General features: G+C 41.9%; 1 protein-coding gene across 1 annotated transcript in view; it reads left to right on the top strand.

Moving 5' to 3' along the window:
- The first annotated feature begins 8,449 nt into the window (after positions 1 to 8,449).
- The window catches only part of mob2a (MOB kinase activator 2a), a 52,821-nt gene continuing 40,189 nt past the window's right edge, over positions 8,450 to 21,081 (top strand). The window contains exon 1 of the mRNA XM_026364813.1: positions 8,450 to 8,977. Coding sequence (XP_026220598.1) covers positions 8,961 to 8,977 — 17 coding nt within the window. The 5' untranslated portion in view covers positions 8,450 to 8,960. The remainder of the gene's footprint in view (positions 8,978 to 21,081) is intronic.

The following is a 21,081-nucleotide window of genomic DNA, read 5'->3' as shown; positions in this document are numbered from 1 at the left end:
CTGCAGGGAGGAGGGTGTATCCGTGTGCATGTGTGTGAGGCCTGTGGTGAGAAGGAATGCCTGGCTGGCTCTAAGGCTCAGCAGGCCTCAGGTAATCCAGCTTAATGCATTTAGTGTTGTCATAGCTGCCTGCGTATTACACACCACCATGTTGCAGCAAGAGGGGGTGTCTAGACTGTTAGATCAGTGGAAAACAAAGGAAAACTGCAAGGGGCACTTTGTGTTTTCTGGAGCCTTTGAAATGAACAACAAACAGAAATAAGTCATAGTGGCAGGCATGGATTCATTTGGTTGATCTTCAGAAACACAGACATATGTTTATTGTAATCTCCATCCATAAAGTTGACAGAGTGCATAGGGGCCGCATTTGAGAACTCAGCAGCACCAGCAAACAATCTGATTACTCAGGCAGGTGTTGCGTAACTGACTGCTGCCACCTACTGCTGGCTCCCAATCAAACTCAGCAGCTCTGGTTTGTCCCCTGACAGGAAGGTGAGAGGCGATCAATACTTTTGTTCCACAAGTCAGGCCAGCAGCAGATTGAATGTACATCAGTTCGACAGTCCTCGGGTTTCGCTTAATTTCTGTTTTCAAGAATGAAACGAAACGATTGGACAAAGAGAAAGAGAGACAGAAAGTGCGTGTACCTTCATTTCCTCACTGTGTACAGCGAGGCAACCCCTCTTCGCTGTCACAGAGTGTGTGTATGTTCAAAATGCTGACTAAAGCAGCTGCCTGTGCTGACATCTGTCTCTGTCTTTCTAATGGTGGAACAAGCTGCAACTCTCTTTCTCTCTCTCTCTCTCTCTGTCTCTCTTTCTCTCAGCATCAGCCCCATCAGCACTCTGTGCCCAAGTCCAGACCGCATCAATGTGTCACTGTGCGCGCACAACACACACACACTTTATTCCTGCTACTGTAGTCAGCAACACACAGCAGCATATATCGCATATCTCAGAGTCTGCACCCCCGAAAAACCACATCCTGGACCACCACTGAAGACGACAGTGCTTCAGGTGGTTGTGGCCCTTTTTGACACTCAAGGTCAGACACTGCATCATCTCTCAGAACAATCTGTCCAGTAGAAATATTGCATATGACTGAGAAGACCTGTTCTGTTTTATTGTACTCTTGTTTTAAGAGATAATGGGAAACAAGTTATTTCTATTGATCATTGACCATGAGACCTGATTTAATCAGTAATGTAGATGTAATTTATGGTTATATATACTTTTTTTGTTTCATCTAGACATTCTTCCCATAGCTTTAGAGGATCTGGAGTAAAAATGTGCATTTTTTGAAGAAATGAAACTTGACTTGGTATTTAGTATTTTACTTTCACATTAAAATGTTTGTGTGTATTAAACCAGGTGATACACGTGCCTCATTTTAATGGAATAATATATGATATAATATATATAACAAATACCTCTGTAGAGTACAAGTAACGTTAGGAAGCATCATGCCAGTTTAAAATTTCACCAAGAAGAATTGATCACAATGAAGCAGATGATTTTTTTAGAAGCTGACTTTAAAAATAAGTTGTTTTGTAAAAAACTTTTTTTTTTTTACTCATCCAAAATGCATGTTTGTTTATGTATTTAAAAGCTTATTTTCTGGTTTCAAACACCAAAATGTAGTACCTCAAAATAGATCTATTTGGAAAACATAAATCTGTTTCAACTGTAAACACTAACAATTGTAGGTCTGTTGTTTGTGCAGGACTGGTTCAACAAGCACAAAGACACGGGGACTTGTATGTTGTTAAGACAAAGGCTGAATCTCTCCCACAGCAGACTGCTTGCTGCTGACACACAGTGTCTGTGGCTGCTGCTCTGTTATCATTTCTCCTCTCTCTGCCCATGACCTCAGAGCCACATGCAAGCTATTTCTGTTCAGTTGCTTCTGGCTGAAAATGACTTCATGTCTGATTTGCACAGAACAGAGAGAAGGGGTGGGGGTCTGTGTCACTGTGTTCATGGAAAATTTCCTGCATTGAAACAGCACAATTTGACTGTTCTGTTGACTAGTTGGTTTGGAGCTGATGCACCAAAGGTCAGACTGTGCAGAAAGTGTTGCACCTCTTCTCCTGCATACCTTTCTGAACAATCCCAACTGGTTATTTGTGCCATCAGTCTGCCAGTACTTCTGGTTTCACTTCTCTCTGCCTCGCCCTCTGTTTCTCCTTGATCTCAACAACTTCCCATGTTTACTCACTACGACACCCAATTTACTGTCTGCAGTGTCAAATGCACCCTCTTCCTTCATGTCTTTCTTTCTTTCTGTGAAGGCAGTGCTGGAGCCAGGTAGGTCTGCAGACATGACTAATGTGGCTAAGACTGACTCATACACCAAGACATCAGCCGTCAGTGTGGAGCCAGCAATGACACAAGCGCGCGCACACACACACACATACACACACACACACACACACACACATTATATACTGCAGACAGACTTAGCGGTGCCAACATTATGAAACATAGTCATGCGAGTGGCCATTATCATCACCTTATAATATGTGATCATTACTGAAGATATGAGAGCAGACTGTTAACAGTAAACACGTCTATGACACAATGTGCACACACACACACACACACAAAATAGTGTGTGTGATGGCAATACACAGCTTGCAATCTTTAATATATACCATCATAATGTATTTCTATTAAAACATTTTTGACTGTATCCACAGTTCAGCTAATAGTGATTCACAACCAAATTGGTTGAATTGCTTGATATTTAAATGTGATCATTATCATCATAATCTACACTTAAATATTAATTAACTCATTTGCTGGACCCTACCTTTATTTTAGGTTTTTCATAGTGAGAAATGTGTGTCTCTGAAATGAATGTTAATCAGATTTTGGAAACAAACAATCCCAATCAAAATGTCCTTATAATGCTATAAAACAAACTTCATGTCCAATTATTGTGTACTTCTAGGTGAAAGCAAAAACATGCACACACACTTCTCATTTCATCTAGAAAACATTTATTATTTATGCAAGAGTAATGCGAGGTGTCTCCGTTTTATAGCCTCCTAATGGATTTTTGAGTTACTGCTGCCAGCTAGATGAATAAATCATATCAGTCACGCTGCAGCCAATACCTCACTCACTGAGCTGATCTATAGGTTTCACATTATGTCTACGGCTTTTGTGATTCTAAAATGTTATAAAATGAAGAAAAAGCCTGAGGACTGTTTTTATTTCCATTTCTTGACAACATAACATGATGTGTAAAGTGTGTGAAGGTGTGTGTGTCACTGTGACCTATGCTGCAACTGCTTAGCGGGTAATAAGTTAGTAAGCTTGGCAGGAAACCACTGGATATACCGTATATTTAAAACGTAAAGTAGCTACAGATAGCAAAGGTCACACACCTCGCTAGTGTTCAATAGGTCTTTTCACAGAAGACATTTTGATGTTACTGTGGAAAAGTCACTGGTGTACTGTAGATAATGTATTTAAACGTGGCTCACATTGTTTCTTGACCAGAACAAAGTTGTTAATCGTGTTTAATGTTAGACGTAAGACCTGTGCTTTTCCTATGACAAGTCAAAATGTGTGCTGGAAAAAAGGCTCTCTGGGCACTTACTGGCCGTAGAGGTGAAATCCAAGGTCAAAGTACATCAATGTCAGATTGCACCATCAGTCACTGAGCCAAAGTGGACTTAATGGAAGACGACCGAAGAGGACTCCACTGTTAAAAAGCATATCATAAAAAAACGAGCCACAAAGCTTCTGGGAGAATGTCCTTTTGACAGATGAGACAAAACAGAAACATTTTGGAAAGTCACATGAGCTCTAAGTTCACAGATGCAAAAATTAGTCATACAAAGAAAAAACATTGTACCTACTATATACATGGAGGAGGCTCTGTTATGTTCTGGGGCTGCTTTGCTGCATCAGGTACAGGGTGTCTTGAATCTGTGCAAGGTATGATAAAATCTAAAGACTATGAAGGCATTCTGGAGCAAAACATGCAGCCCAGTGTCAGAAAGCTTTGTCTCCAACAGGATAATGACCCAAAACACAACTAAAAACACCCAAGAATGGCTAAGAACAATTCAATTCAATACAATTCAATTCAATTTGTATAGCGCCAAATCACAACAGAAGTAATTTCAAGGCACTTTACAGTGTTTAAGGTTTAAGACCTTACAGAGTATAATTGTATATTAAATTACATAGAAAAAACAACAATCCTATTTGAGAAAGCTTTAGGCAACAGTGGAGAGGAAAAACTCCCTTTAGACGAACAAACCTCCATCAGAACCAGGCTCATAGTGGGCGGCCGCACAGTTGGGGTATGTGGAAGGTGGAGGGAGAAAAGGACAGCAGGCAACAAAAACAACAACAAGCAGCAAATACACTGGGCAGGTCAACTGGATTCTGGAGACATACAGCTCCAAGGCCAGGGATACCTGCAGAAAGGTACAGAGAGAGGGAGATAGAGAGGAGGAAGCGCAACTACAGGAGAAAGAAGACACAAAGTTAATGACATGCAATGGTGGCATTTGAATGAATAGAGGAGAAAGGATATAGGAGAGGAGCTCAGTGTATCAGTAGAGGTCCCCCAGCAGACTAACCTATAGCAGCATAACTAAGAGATGGTTCAGAGTCACCTGATCCATCTCTAACTATAACCTTTAAAAAAAAGGAAAGTCTAGTCTTAAATGTAGAGTCTGTCTGCCTCCAGAACCGGAACTGGGAGCTGATTCCATAGGAGATGAGCTTGATAGCTAAAGGCTCTGCCTCCCATTCTACATGTGGAAACTCTACAGTAGGAACCAGAAGTAGACCTGGACTCTGAGAACGGAGAGTTCTGCTAGGAAAACATGGAACTATAAGGTCTTTGAGATAAGATGGAGCTGTGATTATTAAGTGTTTTATATGTGAGGAGAAGTGTTTTAAATTCAATTCAGGGTTTTTGTTTTTGTTTTTTTTTGTTTCAATTTAGGACAGGATGTTCCTAATTTTAGCAATATTTGTCAGGTAGAAAAAGGCTGTTCTAGAGATTTGTTTTATGTATAAATTAAAGGAGATATTCTGGTCAAACATAATTCAGAGATTTCTCACAGTGTTACTTGAGGCCTATAATAAGTCATCCAGAATAGTCCAAGGATTTGGACTATTGAGAGTTACAGAAATAGGCTGTGCAACAAAATATTAAGTTAAGGGTATCGTCATTTTTGTTCCATTACTATGAAAAAGGTGTATTGTGATCGATTATTTTGTAAAATGTCACAGTTTACTTTGCCTATACCTTCTTCACATAAGATACAGATAAGATGCAGTTTATAATGCATCGTTACAAAGTTGTTTTTACCACATCCACCGGCTGTATTTCCAAGATTAGATATGATTCTGGAAACAGAACTCTCTCATGCAACACATTGGCTGGGATGATGCGGAATGGCAACATATCGACCCCTGAATGGCTCAGTATTGACGAGTGGATAGATTTCAGGAAGTGACCTTGGCTAACTCAGACGAGCACCTGACCAGAGCCCAGCTCATTTTCCCACAGAGCGCATCTCTGGCACCAGTCAGCCTTCTGACAACAGACTGTGGGTCTGTATCCTTGTGTGAGGTAAACATAGTTCACACATATGAGGTCATTGCAGAGTGGACAAAGGTGAAAGCTGAAAAAATTGCTGTGCTGTGGGTTTTAAAAAGAGTTCATGGAGAAAATGAAGAGGAGAGAGACTTTAACAATATCAGACTTTTTCACAACAATAACACATCAACAATGGCTCTGTTCTTCTGAAGTGCCCCAGCTATAAGTCACCAGAGTGTGACAGTGAACCAGCATGCATGATACCAAGACCCTCAAACTAAGTCATCTAAACCGAATTCTTTTACAGTTGATCTTCATGACATGTCAAACTGTCCCTGACATTTGTGCCTGCTGTAACTATAACAACATGGAAACTGGAAGTTGAAATATGGCAACTGGATTATCGAAGATCGTAGGCGTGGACTGACAGGAATGAGACTCTGCCGTCTACGTCTGTGATTAAAGCGCAAGTGGTTCCTGTATTCTGCCACTTTTCTTGCTGTCCTTTCATAATCCTGCAGCAACTTGAGGGATCCTGTTCCAAAATGTGTATTAATAGGCTATCTGAAAATTGAGTCATGAATCATGACTGAGAATTTTGACAGACAAATAACATGGAAATCAATAATGTGCCTGTTAGATAACCTGAAAAACACTTGCTTTTTGAGGGATTGTTTCTTTGGTGGATACTTGTTGTGTTGTGTGTTGTATTCTGTTTCTCTTCATTGAATTAACAAACCTTTAAATTACTGATTATTAGACACTATTTTTTAAACTGTCTCTTAACCTGTCTTTTTTTGTTTTACTTTCACTTTTGTCCAGACATACAGAAACTTGAGCAATCATAGGGAGGAGTCTGCACAGACTTGGTGTCCACAAAAATCCCACACCGCCCCTTTGTGGCTATTAACAGCATCACACTTGACAGTTTCAATGCCTCGCCAGCTTCCTGTCAATCATCAGTGTAACTCCACCTCCAGCTAAACTCATTGGAAGCTGTCAGGGAGCTGGAGCATCATGGAGCCAATGGTGTGGCTCTACCTCCTGTTAACAGGGCTCCTGTTCTGAAGGCCCTGCCTGCGTCTGCGTGCCATTGTTATTTATAGAACCCTGAGGATGATGATGATGATGATGATGAGGAGGAGGAGGAGGATGAGATAAAGAGGAAAGGGCGAGACAGGAAAAGAAGAAGGAAAAGAGGAGCACTTGGAGTTGACTATTTTCATCCGTCTTGCTCTAATGGCCTCTGGGAGAGACAGACAGGAGTAAAGACCAGTCATTTTTGTAGGCCAAAATACATATTGATCTTATCTGTGGGAATCTGTCTGATTGATGATGTCTTAAAGGAAAATGAGTGAAATGAGATATGGAAGAATGCAAAAGAGTAAAGGTTGAAGTTCAGATAGAGATACATCGTGGATTATATGATTAAACGCATGTAAATTCTTGCCCCAAAACAGAATCTCCAAACTGAGTGTAGTGTCAGCCCATTTGAATATTAAAATGAACTGAGCAGTGGTCATCTTGGCTGCCTGAATACAACGGTAAAATAAAGGGAGTGACAAGCACACAATATACCAGAACCAGTGACTGGACTTAAAACTGTTTCCTATGTTTGATGACAGGACGTTTCTGAGTAGGAACAATGGCTGACACAGTATAATAATTTTACTGTAACTGCCGAGGCTGCAGAGGGTCACTGAGGGGCCACTGCACAGGAGTGCCTTTGCATTAGGATTTAACACCTCTTATAACATTTCTTGGCATTTTGTGGTAAGGGTTTCATCTATTAAACGTGTTTGTAGTGACATGCCCGCGGTCAAACATTTGCTCTAGAACACCTTTTTACTGCGTTAGATACCCACATCTTCCCTTTCTCTGTGGATTGTGTTTATGATCTGTCATAAATTCACGTAAATTCACATCATGGAAAATGGCACACAGCAGACAACACATGGCACCTTGAAATCAAACTGTTCTAGTTTGTAGTAATAAGTGGTATAATATCAACTAAGATACTAAAGCCAGGCTTACACATGTGTGATCTGCAAGACAAAATGAGATGATAATACAAGCCATGCCTTTGCTGGTTTTATCCATCAGTGGTGACTAGCTGTAGACCTGCTGCTCAGTGGCAGTGCCAACCCTGGCCCCTTAAAAACCTGATTGGCACTCAGAATCTAATCAAAATGTTTAATTATGCAAAGGATAACTTCACTGTCAGCTGAAAAACCAATGACAATGATTAGCCTGTTATTTCTCCATCATAATTACATCAATATAAATGAAAAGAGAACCGGGTTGAAAATAATTGTGCTTACTGTTTATGGCTTAATTAATTCACATTTGAAAATGTGTTCTGACTGGTATTTCTTACACAGAACAACCATTGAAATAATTAATATCATACATTTTCTATTTCCTGAAACCATGGCTTAAAATTTGATTACTACTCTGGATCCTGTGCCAAACCCCAGTCACGGATTGGAACATTTTAGACACGTCCTTGCTTGTGACCCTTTTTTAATTTCAATTAATCTGAAGGCACGACGGTATCAGGAATTACAAAATAAGACTACAGACACCTGCTCCTGCCTCCCGGCACACCCTGACCATCTAGAATAACATGACAAGTGTTTAACTAATTAGTCACTTAAACTCGATGGGACGTCAATAGAAAATATAATCAGCTTCATCAACACGTTTCATTATAAGCGTGTGTTTATAGCGTGGACACTTAAAATGACCGGGTTGGATCTTTTTCCCCTCACTTGCTAGCATCATTGCATCCATGTTCACTCAGCCCTGTGTGACACGCATTTTACGCACAGGAGAGAGGCAGTGGGTCGGGTCTGTGTTTACTTCCGGACTCTGATTTATACTTCGTTCAGAAAGCTGCAGCTCCAGTGGAGGTTTAGGTTGTCAGCTAGCACGGTAGCCATACAAGGCTTCATGACAGAGGATACCGGGTTGACCAGCTGCATCCCAGTCAACAGTCAAGTCTCGCACGGCGCCACCGCACACCCGACACCGCGACCGAGTGCAGACTCACACCGCTGCTCTGCTCTCCTCCGTGCTCAAAGTCACTCAGTGCTGCACTCCCGCTACCACCTAATACACCGATCTGACTGTGCTCCTGCTACTTAATGAGCCGCTAGCTGAGGATCAAAACAAGGACAATCGCTCAAAGTTTAAGCGTCGCCCGCATCTGACCGGCAAGGATCCAGCAGCTGGGAGAGACACGGGCCCCGGGGAGAGCGACGGGACTCGGGGGCAAGGCAGCCAGGTCAGCGAGGGTGGTGGCTGGATAAAGTAGGGGGTCGCCTCCAGGTCCTGGTGGATTTATCCCCTGCCAGCTAACGTTAGCTAAGCTAGCTACAAACAGCACCATGGATTGGTTAATGGGGTGAGTACAGACAGCTAACTTGCTTAGCTAGGTTGCCCTCTCTCCTGTGACAGGTCAGCTGCGCAGCCTTTCTGATGCTGGCTGCAAGTTCACCTTTCAGTGACCGACACCTCCACGGTCCGCATTAGGCAGGTGTACTGTCGTGTTGGTTACTCTTTAATAACCACTCCAGCGCATTAATTAGCTGGTAGCATGTTGCTTAGCTTAGCCCCGCGATGCTAGCTTGGTAGCGAAGGTGGCAACAGTAAACCAACCTAATGTTACCCAGGGCCAGGCGGTATTTTTGGTCATCTCTGTGGCCTGCAGCTAACTAAACAACGATGGCAGCGCCCAGATTAGGTCATAGGAATATATCTGTATGTTGTAGAGGGATCTTATTTATAGGAATGATTAACACAGCGAACGGGCTAACGCTAGCCTGCCAGTGTGGCTAACGCGGCTATGCCCGGGTTCAGTTTATTTCCTGGGCAAGGTGCGCTGGTCGCCTTTAGCATTCGTGCTAACTTGTGTGCTACAAGTCCTGTACTTATGAGATTTGTATTTGAGGATACATAAACATTGCGCAAATGATGGTTGAGTGCAGTGAGCATTTGATCAGAAACATAATTGGTCAGTAGGAGAGGTGCTCAGTTGTTGAGCCAGGTCTGTGGTTTACCGGGTAGCACCTGACATAAGCTGGTCATGGTGTCACTTGGCTTGGTACTGTCCCAGTCATGAGTTTGGGTGAGAGCTTGTCATCAGTCCTGGAGGAGACACATCTGCTTATAGGCTCAAGATCACTGTCTTCATGATTATACTATGACATCAGTGTAACTTCCCAAAACCTACCATCCCATTCTGCTTTCGTTTAACCCAGATGTACTATCTTGCACTTACTTGTGTATTTGCTATGCAAACGTAAAGGCACTCTATGTCTAGTCAAGTTGTATTTGCCTGTAAGTAAAGGAGGAACACAATCCAAGGTGTGTTTGCAGTTTTCTTTTCTGCATTAATTCATGTCTGTGAAGATAGTCAGTCATCCAGGTGAGGTTATTGTGACTTCCAGACATTCATTCATTCATGTTCATGCATGGGTTTAAGCTTTAATTTCACTTGGTGGTGTTTCATATTGAAACACAGTGAGATCAGATAGCTTTCCAAACAGGGAAACGCCAGGTCTCTGGCGTATCACAAAAGGTCCAGACTTGTGCAGAAAGGTGTGTTTCTGTGAGGTTATTGTTTTTGCTGGCATGATATCCGCTTTGCTGGCTGGCTGCAGCACTTTCCAAGCAGACCAGTGTTGAGAAGGGTGGAGGCCTTGTCAGGGGTGTTTCTGCACAACATGACATTTTGTCAGAGAGATAACGAAGGAGTCCCTAAATATCCCCCAACCAGAATATTCATCTGAGACCACAGTTTATTATCACATCTGCCATGCAAGTCTGTTTTTGGTCACAAAAGCAGAACCCGGTATCCTGTTAATTTGCATGCAGATTCAGAGAAGCTATAGTTTACTCTATCATAATCCTCAAGTATTTGATTGAATTTATCTGTCTTGGTCTTTTCCACCACATTGACAAAACGTGTTTTTTTCATTCTTCTGACACTTGGTTTTCTGGTTTCCTCTTGCATTGACTTGTTGCAACTTATTTCATATATAGTAATAATAATCTTTCGCCCCTGCAATTGGTGCGGTCAGACCTAAACTGGTTTGCACAGTGATCTGTTAGGAATTCAAAAACAACACCCAGTTACGGCACGTTTTAGAGTTAGAGGAGGTGAAGAAAATGAAGAACCATATAGAGTATGAACAAAAGAGAAGACCACTGCCTGTCTAGGTTTGCTAATGGGCAGAAGTATCATGCTTGCTACTAAGTGTAGTGCCCATTAATTCACATTGTCCATCTTAGAACAGTTGTTGAATCTTTTTATGGAGTAACAGTGTTTAAAAAAAGTGATTTCCAAATACTCTCTGGGAAAAATGAGTCATGGCTATTCATGGCAGGTGCAGTGTGTCGCTACTGTCACTTGTATATTAAATATACCCCCTCTGATGGGATTTGTGCATGTTCAGAGTCTGTGTTTATCTGCGTGCTAAGGAAGCACATCATCTACATCTCATGTATATATGTGGCTAAGGTGTGTGTGTGTGTCTGTGAGCTGAATGCTTTGGGAGTGAGTGGGCATGCATCCAGCGTGCGTGCGTCACTGACTGAGTGGAGTCCATGAATGAGTTAACCAAGCATGTAATCACTGTGAATAAAGACCCAAGGTGAAGGACACCACAGTCAGGACCAATGGAGAGAGGAAGTGAGAAGACAGAGCGACCTTAAGGATGGTGGAGGAAAGAAAGCCCGAGTAGTGAAAACTGCAGATTTGGAGGGAAATGTGCACATGTAGAGAGATGGGAGCGATAGAATGGAGCTTGATGAATGAAAGAGAAGAGACTGATGAGGGAAACGCTCAGTGGTCTAAAGGGATGGAGGAATGTGAGATGGCATGCATTGACGAAAGGCCAGGAAAGACTGAAAGATGGTGGAAAGGAATATGAATCATTTTCATTAAATTGTTGGTTAGGGAGAAAAATGAAGGAAATTACCAATTAGGGGAAGGGATAGTTCAGTGTATAGGAAGAATGATGCTCCACAGGGAATCAAATTAAGGCTTGTAGCAGATGATATGACTCATGACAGAATAGTAACGGTGAATAGATTTTGAGAAGTAAGTATCAAGACGGTGATATGTGAGCAGGCCTTCAGTGACAATATGCATTTTGTGGTTTTTGCAGGAAACTATTGTATTTATGTGTATCACCCATGTGTGTACATAAAAATGTAAACCTCAATGTGGTTGCACATTGCATGCAGTTTCTCTGTACGCTGTTTCTCTGTGACTTTATTTTGAATAGATAGCGCTATGTCGGAGCGCAATGACCTCATCTGTCCGGGCTCAGAATCAGACAGGATGTTAAATCACTGGGGAGATGTGCGACGCCTAAGTGTGTCTTTTCCTGCTGGGTAGAATGGGCAGGCTAGACAGATGTTTAATCCCCTTATTTTTCAGTGGTGGTTCAGTAATGCTGAATGAAAAGCAAAAGAATGGAAACTACTGCGTTTAAGTGGAACAGTGCTTTAGGCTGTCTGACCTGAGCAAGAATCAGATTTAATGTACACTCAGCTCACACTGCATCACCTGCGACTTAATGGCATATAGGCACTGTATCATTATCCAGCATTATTGGAGTAATGCTAGTAATAGCATGAAGGATTCCAGTAATGAAGGACAACAAAACAAGGAAGAAGGACAACAAACTTTAATTGTGTTTATTAGCTTTCTTTTTGTCTTTGACATCAAAGACTACGTGTGAGGGCGTCCATAATCCAGCAAGTATTGAAAACTGGAACAACAATGAATTCTTTTCACATTCACAGACCTGGTTACTTGTCTTGTCATGAGATATATTTAGTGCTGCAAACTAATTTTCACTATCAATAAATGCGTTGTTGTTGTCTATAAAGTCTAAAAATTGCTTATTGTAATTTCTGAAGGTCTTCGAATGTCTCTTGTGTGACATTCAGAAACACAAAAACTTGGAGTATTACAGTGTCTTTACCCACTGTAAATACTTACATTTCTACCATTTTATCCTGTTCTAATATAAATAATGTGAAGATGTGTTTAGATTCCTAAAACTGAAGAAAAACGTTATATTGCATAGTTGCTGCAACATAGATGTCATCTCGACAGTGGCACAGAAAGTTCAGATCAAGATAGAATTTTGTACGATGCATTTTGGGGAACTTCAGATAATAGATTTCAGCTGTCAGCTATATTTGTCAAAAATGAAAAATGAGAGTTAAGATGTGTCAGATGATTGGTCTGATGGCAGACAGAAGGGGAATTTACAAGAACCAATTATAGGCTGAACGTCTCTACAGTGGTAAGCATGTTCCTGTGTCTCACCATATCTATTTATTGTTTGTTTGCTGTGTAGTTCAATTTTGACTGGTTTGTAGTTGGTCTTTTCAGTTTCTCACGATCTCTGCAGGCAGACAGCTTTCATAGAAATGCGACTTGCGCGCTTTTAAACATTTAAAAATGCCACATGAATTTCACCAATTTCTCAGTGTCAAACCGAAAAATCGAAATGGTCAGAAATAATTTTCTGTTACTGTGTTTGATCATATTTATAGTGTAGTGAAGTGTGGGGGTGTGTATCCAACAACTAGTGTTCCTGTGGTAACAGCGCCATAAATAATTTCCATGCCAGGTGGCTCGCCATTGCTAACACTTACAGGTGTGAAACTTTCCAGTCCAGTTCTCTGGTAATTAAAAGGTTTGTTTGTTGAAAAGTCACCAACAAGGACATATAAATGTCAATAATTCTAATTTCACACACTTGAAATATAGATAGAGGTCCCCCAGCAGACTAATATATAGCAGCATAACTAAGAGATATATAAATATATATTATAAAAAAGGAAAGTTTTAGGCCTAGCCTAGTCTTGTTGAACATAGGCATATTAATGTTGGACTGAAATTGCTAACTGTGTTTATTTTTGTGCTGTTTGGGTTATGGTGGTGGTAGTTTCAGTCTGAGTTTGTGCATCAGAGTAGCATCCCTTCATGTTTTTGATTTGATCAGTGTGTATATGTAGATGTTCCCAGTGGGGATTTTGCACGCTGCAACCCCGACCTCAAGCGACCCCAGTGCCTTATTTCCATCTCTGCCACACTTGCACATGTGAAAACACACACACACACACTATTGTACACAGTTTCAGCCCAGGTGGCAGTTTCCGCTGTTTGCACCGCAGATGCAGTGCTGTTAATAGGCTGTGACAGATGAGCAGACATCATCTCAGAGCAGTTACCTGCTCAGGAAAAGAAACTAACCAACACTGGCGCTGTGTTGCCTATTCTAGAGATGAGATAAAGATGAGTGACTTTTCTAGCTGTTTTTCTGGCTTTACAATCATGCGCAGAGTTGGTGAGAGTGACTTGGGGGCTGTGCAGCAGTCTGTTTTCCCAGTCTCAGTGGGAAAGAGCCATTAACTTGCTTGTTAAAACGCAGAGAGCTTCTGTTGGCCCTCTGTGTGTCAACAGTAAGAATCTCTCTTATTAAGAATCAATTTATTGTGTCTGGCACTAAAGTTGCTTTATGACTACACACCCCAAAGGCAGCATGGGCCAAGATTTTTAAGACCATGCAAGCCAGCCAAAACCATTAAACAGCCAGTAGCGTAGTGTCATTACAGATAACCTTGTTGTTGTGAGTGGCAGTTAGCCCGGTATCTCAGCACACATCGTCTCTCCACAGCACCCCGCGCTGAGAAAAATGACCCCACTGTTCACATCAGCTGTTTTGCAAAAGTGACATCCTTTGAGTGACGGTGTTAAGTGCATAACATATTCATGGACAGTTTCAAGTTTCCAAGCATTGGGTTACTAAAGTGTGTCAATACTGGGGTGAAGGTGTCAAACCAAACTAATTGGTCCGTTAATATATTTGTTGATACATAGAACTTATTTATTTATTTTTGGGTTTTTTTTTTTTTTGAGAATGTATTTAATAAATTACAATTAGAATTTGTTGCTAAAATGTGAAACAGTCTTTGGCCCAGATAGAAAATAAACAGAATTTGTTTGGGTATTGAAGCAATTTGATGTTGTCACTTTGGCCTTTACAAAGTTGTAAGGGCCGTTATTATTTAATTATTCTGTTACTAAATCATTACATTTCAGATATTACACCCAAATAAAAGTGGTTTCTAACTTAACATCTAAGAGGTAATATAATGCAACTCACCACAGAACATCAAAACCAAATACTAGGGCATCTCCTTTTTGCAACAGAATCATCTCCGCTCTGCTTGAATAGAGCTGTGCCCTCACCTGGGGCTCAGTGGACCGTTTCTAGCACAATGTGCTGCCATGCTGAGGGACTGACTGGATAACAAGAAGACAAGCTGGTTTGTTTACTACCCAGAAAGTATATTTTGGTGTCGTTCAACCCATCGACCCTCTCTGTCTTTCATTCTCTGGCTCAGTTATGTTTCTCTGTTTCTCTGCCTTTAACCGTGTCCTTTCTCTCTATGTGTTTCTCTCACGGGATGCTGATGTGCAAAGACATTTGCGTGCTTAGCTGCGGCCTGAGCTGGACGTTTTCACAGCAGAAAGTAAGGCAGTGTTGAACAGGCCCAGGGCAGCCTCAGCACACTCAGAGATATGTGTAACAGCAGGGTTAGGGTGGTAGCTGTACTTGGACCCCATAGGATGATAGTCTGTATTCTGAGTAATATTGTCCAACCTCTGTCATGCTGTTTTTGTGAGCAGGCCTCATGTGTCTTTTGGTGATGGACGGAACAAGGAAAACAGTGGAAAGCACAGTGGAGCTGAAAGGTCAGAGTCTAAATAAACAAGTCCTCAGCTCTCCTTCTCTGAAATCAGCCCCGTTTGTTTCCTTTTAACAGTGTTCGTCAAGGCTCCATTTTATTTTGGGGCAAGAGTACCAGACTTGCCTTTCCCCAGTCACACATGAGAAGGAAAAGTGAGCGGTGTTGCCATCGACACACCTTAAAACCACTGCTGTCATAGTTCAGAGGTGTTGGAGACTTCAGGTTTCACAGGAAGGTGACACCTAGAGCAAAGAGATGATCTACAACTAGCAGCTTCAACTAACCAGTGGGAAATGTTTGCAAACAGCACACATAGAAGTATTATCTCTCCTTTAGTTTATTACATAAAACTACAAATCTAGACATATTATATATATGTATATATGGAGTGTTCTTAAACCATCAATGTGCATCTTTAAAGGAGATATAAAGACCCTGTTCAATGCCTTCTGAGGAGGCAAATAGCTTAGGTACACAAACATACACATAGGCACCCTCCTGAGTACATACTGCTCCACTCTCTGATTTGTCTCTTGAGATGCCTCCCTACCTCCCTGTCTTCCTTTCCTTTTCTCTCATGCAGGGTGAGGCCCAGAATTGAATGTGATACCAGAGTGACTCTGCAGTTTGCCTTTCACTGAATATGCATAAGCGGATAATTGGAGAATCCAAATGCATGCACGGCTGGATCAAGCACTTTCCTAAACACTTGAGTTGAAGACTCTTGCTAGGTGTGGTGTTTTTGCCCATTTGTGTTTTTTTTACCAGCATATTTTAGTGAAGATGAGGTTTCAAAAGCCTGAGGACAGTGCATGCTGTGTGAGTATGGTGTAACCTAATACTGTGTTAGATCAAGGGGCTGCAAATGCAACCCAACCTGGAACTGGCTGTGCTTCTGAAGCTTCTCCACCCCCTCAAATGTGTCCTGACCTGCTCAAAATCTTGTACGGCTACATTTCACTGTGTAAACCACACAGATTGCTGAAATTTAACCAACAGCTTCTGATAATGAGGTAATGAGGTGCACGGCCTCCTTTTTTTTTTCTTGTATGGACCACATTGTTGTGCTGCTTTTTAGATGGCCTGTAGTGTCAGGGTGTGTTGCCTCTGTTTGACTTGGCAGGATAGTGGCACCATGCTGTGGCTGTGTTTACTCTTTCATAACGCTCTGGGTAGCCCTGCCCAGCGCACTCAACTGGCACTGCCATCGGGTAGAGAGAGTAGCATGGGGAAAATAAGACTGACAGAGACAGAAATGTTCATGAAATCATCTGCTCTCTGCTCTTCTATCTTCTGTTATTGGTCAAAACAGGACATCAAGCAGGACTCCTCTAAAAACATGTTATTTCAGGCCAATATTACTACACTGATCCTGGACTTTACTGCTTCCTCCATTCGCAGCACCAGCTGCCACGGGCCTGGGAGCAGCTACTGTTCTGTCAAAATATATCATAATCATGGATTGCTGCTGGCTAGAGCTGTCTTAAGATCAGCTAAAATAAGTTGAACCCCCTGCAGCAGGATTTAGGGTTGTTGCTGTCTTCCACCCACACGAGACACCCTGTAGAACAGTTGGCTGCGTTTTTTCCGTACTGGACGCAGTGTTTCATTTTCAGTTCTCACTGTAAATTACACTTTATCACACCTTTCTTCTTTGAGAAGAAGCAATTTTAGGTTTAACAGGTGTAATTTGCTTTTCTGTCATATTGTATCAAATCTTCTGAATGTTATGATTCAAGTTTGGAATTAATAGCAAATAAAGTCTCACAATATAAATAGGCAGAGATATATTCATTGTTGGTAAACTAGGCATATTTATATACCCCCAACATGTCATGAACATGCTTTTCCACCATACTAGGGATTGAGACAAGAGCCAATCGTACGACAATATCACATAAAATGCCATTATCTAAATGAACCAAATTTAGTTAACTGACAAGTTAGCTGAATGTCCTTGGCAAACAAATTATCCACCTGTTCTCCTCTCATTTGGCTGTGTAGGCTGTCTCTGTCCCTCTCCCTATCGCCTTATACTGTCATGTGGAAAATCCGCACACAGTGTTTAGATCTGAAGCGATTAGTCAGTTAATTGACGAAAAAAATACAAAATATTATTCGCAGAGTTCAGTCTCACTAAAGAGAAGTTTCACGTTTTTAAGTTGTCTAGGTAACTAACATATAAATGGGCCTAACCACAAAACATCCCTGAGTTAATTGAGAGATAGATTGCAATAAGAAATGTAAAAGTCATGGTGGATTTGGCACTGGAGCAATGCAAATGAAAAATGCAAAAGAAGGCGTGAAAGAGGACAGAGGAAGAGAGGGCAGCTGATAAGGAGCTGGAGCAGAGGTAGAACACAGAATGTGGGACTGAAGAGCAAGGCAATGAGGGAAACGATAGTACCACAGATGTGATAGCTGAGATATGGAGATAAATGTGAAGTAATGGTGTGGGTCAGAGAGCTAGATTAGAAACAGCAGAGGTCTGCAGTAGAGGACACAGAGGAAGATTTACCAGCAGGGGTGTGGGCCACGGGTGACAGAGAGAGAAATGGAGTTTGGCGCTGTGTGCAGGTCAGAAAGCACAGAAGGATAGAGAAATACAAATTGCATTGGTTCTCAGTTCTGCCTTTATTGGTTTTGAGTCCCCAACCCTCAAAATCAAGATTTGAGTGCATGAGCAGCTGGATAGTGGGTCCTCATTCAGCCTCTAAGATAAGACACCTAATTTGTCTTGGAGGAGGAAGCCTTTAATTCTGGCTGATTATATTTATATTTCCACTAAGATGTGGTCAGCACCCTCGGGCAAGGCTTCAGCTGAGCGGCGAGCAGCTAAATCGGTGCAGAGCTGGTGGGCTGTTGGCGTTAATGTAAGCTAGCTAGGTTTGTCCTTGGTGGCTGAGGTTAGTCCGCTAGGCTGGTCTGAGCTATAATTGGATTAGAGATCTCTGCCTTGCATCAGGCAAAGCAAGTGGAGTACACTCATACAAACACGCACGCACACACTTACAATAAAAGCACACATGCCTCAGAGAGCTGAGTTCATCTCGGCTCCCTGAGGCATGTGTGCTGTGTTCCTCCTCCTCCTAATTTTTCCACTAAAACTTTCTTCTTTCTCAGCACTCTGCTGATTTATTTACCACACCTTTAATCAGCGACCCACCCCTTGCCTTTGGCGCTACATGGTACATGGTACATGTGTAGGTGTGTGCACTTGTGTATTTTGAATGATCATGTTAGTGTTAGTATACATGTATGTAGATCACTCTGAGTCCAAGCAAAAAAAAAAAAAAAAAAAAAAAAAACAAGCTAGAGAATCGAGGAATAAGACAGGTAAAAAATGCAGATAATGATAGTGAGCTTGAGAGATGTGTACTTCAAGAAAGGACTGAGAGAGCTGCTCTTGACTGATTTTCATTCATGAACTTCCTGTTTCGCAGCTTTGGACAGGAAGTATAAGATGATGTCATGGGCGGTGTGCATCCTGGTTGCTTCTTTTACCCATTTACTTCCCAAACACTTGATCTGCAAAGAGTTTCCTTCACTTAACTTAGAACAATGTAGCTCCTGAGAAGTTGTACTGATTCCTTTAAACTCAAACCCAGTGTGTCTTAAAGTGTCTCACTTTGTGACTCATTCATGTGATTTCTGTGTCACGGAGGTGTCATGTTTCCCTAGGGGAATATTATTAATTTACCATTACCAGTAAATGGCACCTTCCATGTTTCTATCCATCAAGAAGCTGCTGTTCCACACAATAGGTTACAGGAAATAAAATAAAATGAATACAAAGGTGAATGGCCTTTATCTTGCTGTCAAGGAAGTATTGGTGAGCTAAAATGTATCCAGTGTAACACATGGACAGGGTGTGGCGAGACGTGTTGTTTTAGAGGCGTGCTGGACGTGTTTAAACAAGAGGCCGACATCACTGAAAAGAGCGAAGTTCAGTAAACCATAGGAAGAGGTACAAGTGAAAAAAAGATTTCCCCTCAGTGCTTCTGCCTTTTATCTTCACGTGTTTCTCTATGTGCATGTGTGCATTAACACTTGTACAGCACATGTGGATGTGGTTTCAGTGAGAAGTTAAACAGCGGAGAGGCAGTCAATAAGATTAGAGGGAGACAGTGATGGAGCAGGCTTAATAGCTGACAGGCCAGCACCAGCAGCCATATGTTTCATATGCATCCGCCGACAGCCTCTTCATATGGCTCTGATCGGCCCATATGGACTGTACATCTCCTCAACTTCCTGCCACCGTGACAGCCTATCTCTCTACTTGGACAGAGTGTAGCCAGAGATGGAGAGGAGTGGGCGGGAGGAGGAGGGTGTAGCTCTGATGTGGGATGCTTTGAAAACGAGGACACACAGTGTAATTGATGCAAAGTATCCGAATCCACACCCAGTTGCAGAGGTTTCAAACCAAGCATCTGTCAGTACAGCAGCAGTACTTAACACTTAACAAAAAAAAAAGAAACAATATTTTAATGCAAACACTGAAAATGTAAATTTACACAGGTCCATGGCTGCACCCAATGACTGTGCTTATTTATCTTTAATCGGTTGAGATATATTGATGAATCATTCGGTCTGATATTTTGCTATGTACTGTTCATTTCTGTGCTACTGAATAGAATGTTCTGTAGGGAAGGCCAACGTATCCATCAACAAGATTTAAGTGGCAGCGTAAGTTTAAGTTAAGTAATATTATCATACATACAAGTGTACAACATCAACATCTCTGTATCTGCAGATCTAACGCTGGTTCCCTCATAGTTGTTGTTGCCAGCCTGCTAAACATTAATGTTCAAGTTTGTGAGTGTGTTGCAAACCAGCCCCATGAGGTACTTCACATCTAAAAAAAGGACATGACGGAGGATGGAAAAGTTAGGAGGGAAGAGTTTAACTTGGAATGAAGGCAAAGGGAGCGAACAGGGAGGGAGCTGGTGTTCAGGGTCGTCTGATTTCCGCTGCTGGGTTACTTAGGGTCACTGTACGGGAGCTGCTGACTGGGCCTCCCAGGAGTCGAGCAGAAGAGCTCAAGGATGGACACAAGACGCACAACAGTATTTGACCCTGATAAGGCTTCTGATATCCTCTTGAGGAAGTGTGTCTGTGTAAACACGGATAAGTCTGACTGAGGGGCTCGCAAAGGGGCGCGCTGGGGAACATGTGCCGTCGTCCTCACACATACGCACTGCTCCACATTATAGCACAGGAACGCTTTTACATACACAGATGTTTGGCATGATGTCACAACACTGCCCTTTTCTCCTCTGCTTTGTGCTGCCAGGCAGTGGACCTGCTAAGCGTGACCTTTCTAAAAGCCCTTTTAATCACTGGTGTTTTCTGTGTGTGCTCATGATGAACGCTAACGCTGAGCCAACAGCCTGTTAGCACTGGACACTAGGTTAAAACTAGCTGTACTAAACACTGGCTGTGAACACAGGGTATTACGAGGAGTCCAGGTGTGGGAGAGGCCAGCAGCTCAGTTTAATCCTCACAGCTAAGGGAAAGGAAAGGACGACTTCGCACAATAACATGCATCTGTTAGCAAAAGAAGTTTTAATGTTTATAGTATCATCAGGTAACACGTATGACAACAAATATGTATTTTATTATTATAACCACAATGTTAGACAAGGACAAGACAACAAAACTGGGCAAGAGCTTGATCAAAAGTCATTAACTCCAGCCAGAAACCAGTTTCCTTTCTTTCCTCATCTT

This window comes from Anabas testudineus, chromosome 6 (genome assembly GCF_900324465.2).
Source record: "Anabas testudineus chromosome 6, fAnaTes1.2, whole genome shotgun sequence".
NCBI classification, from domain to species: domain Eukaryota; kingdom Metazoa; phylum Chordata; class Actinopteri; order Anabantiformes; family Anabantidae; genus Anabas; species Anabas testudineus.
The sequence above is the reverse complement of the archived record's forward strand: the minus strand, read 5'-3'. Positions and strand labels throughout refer to the sequence as shown.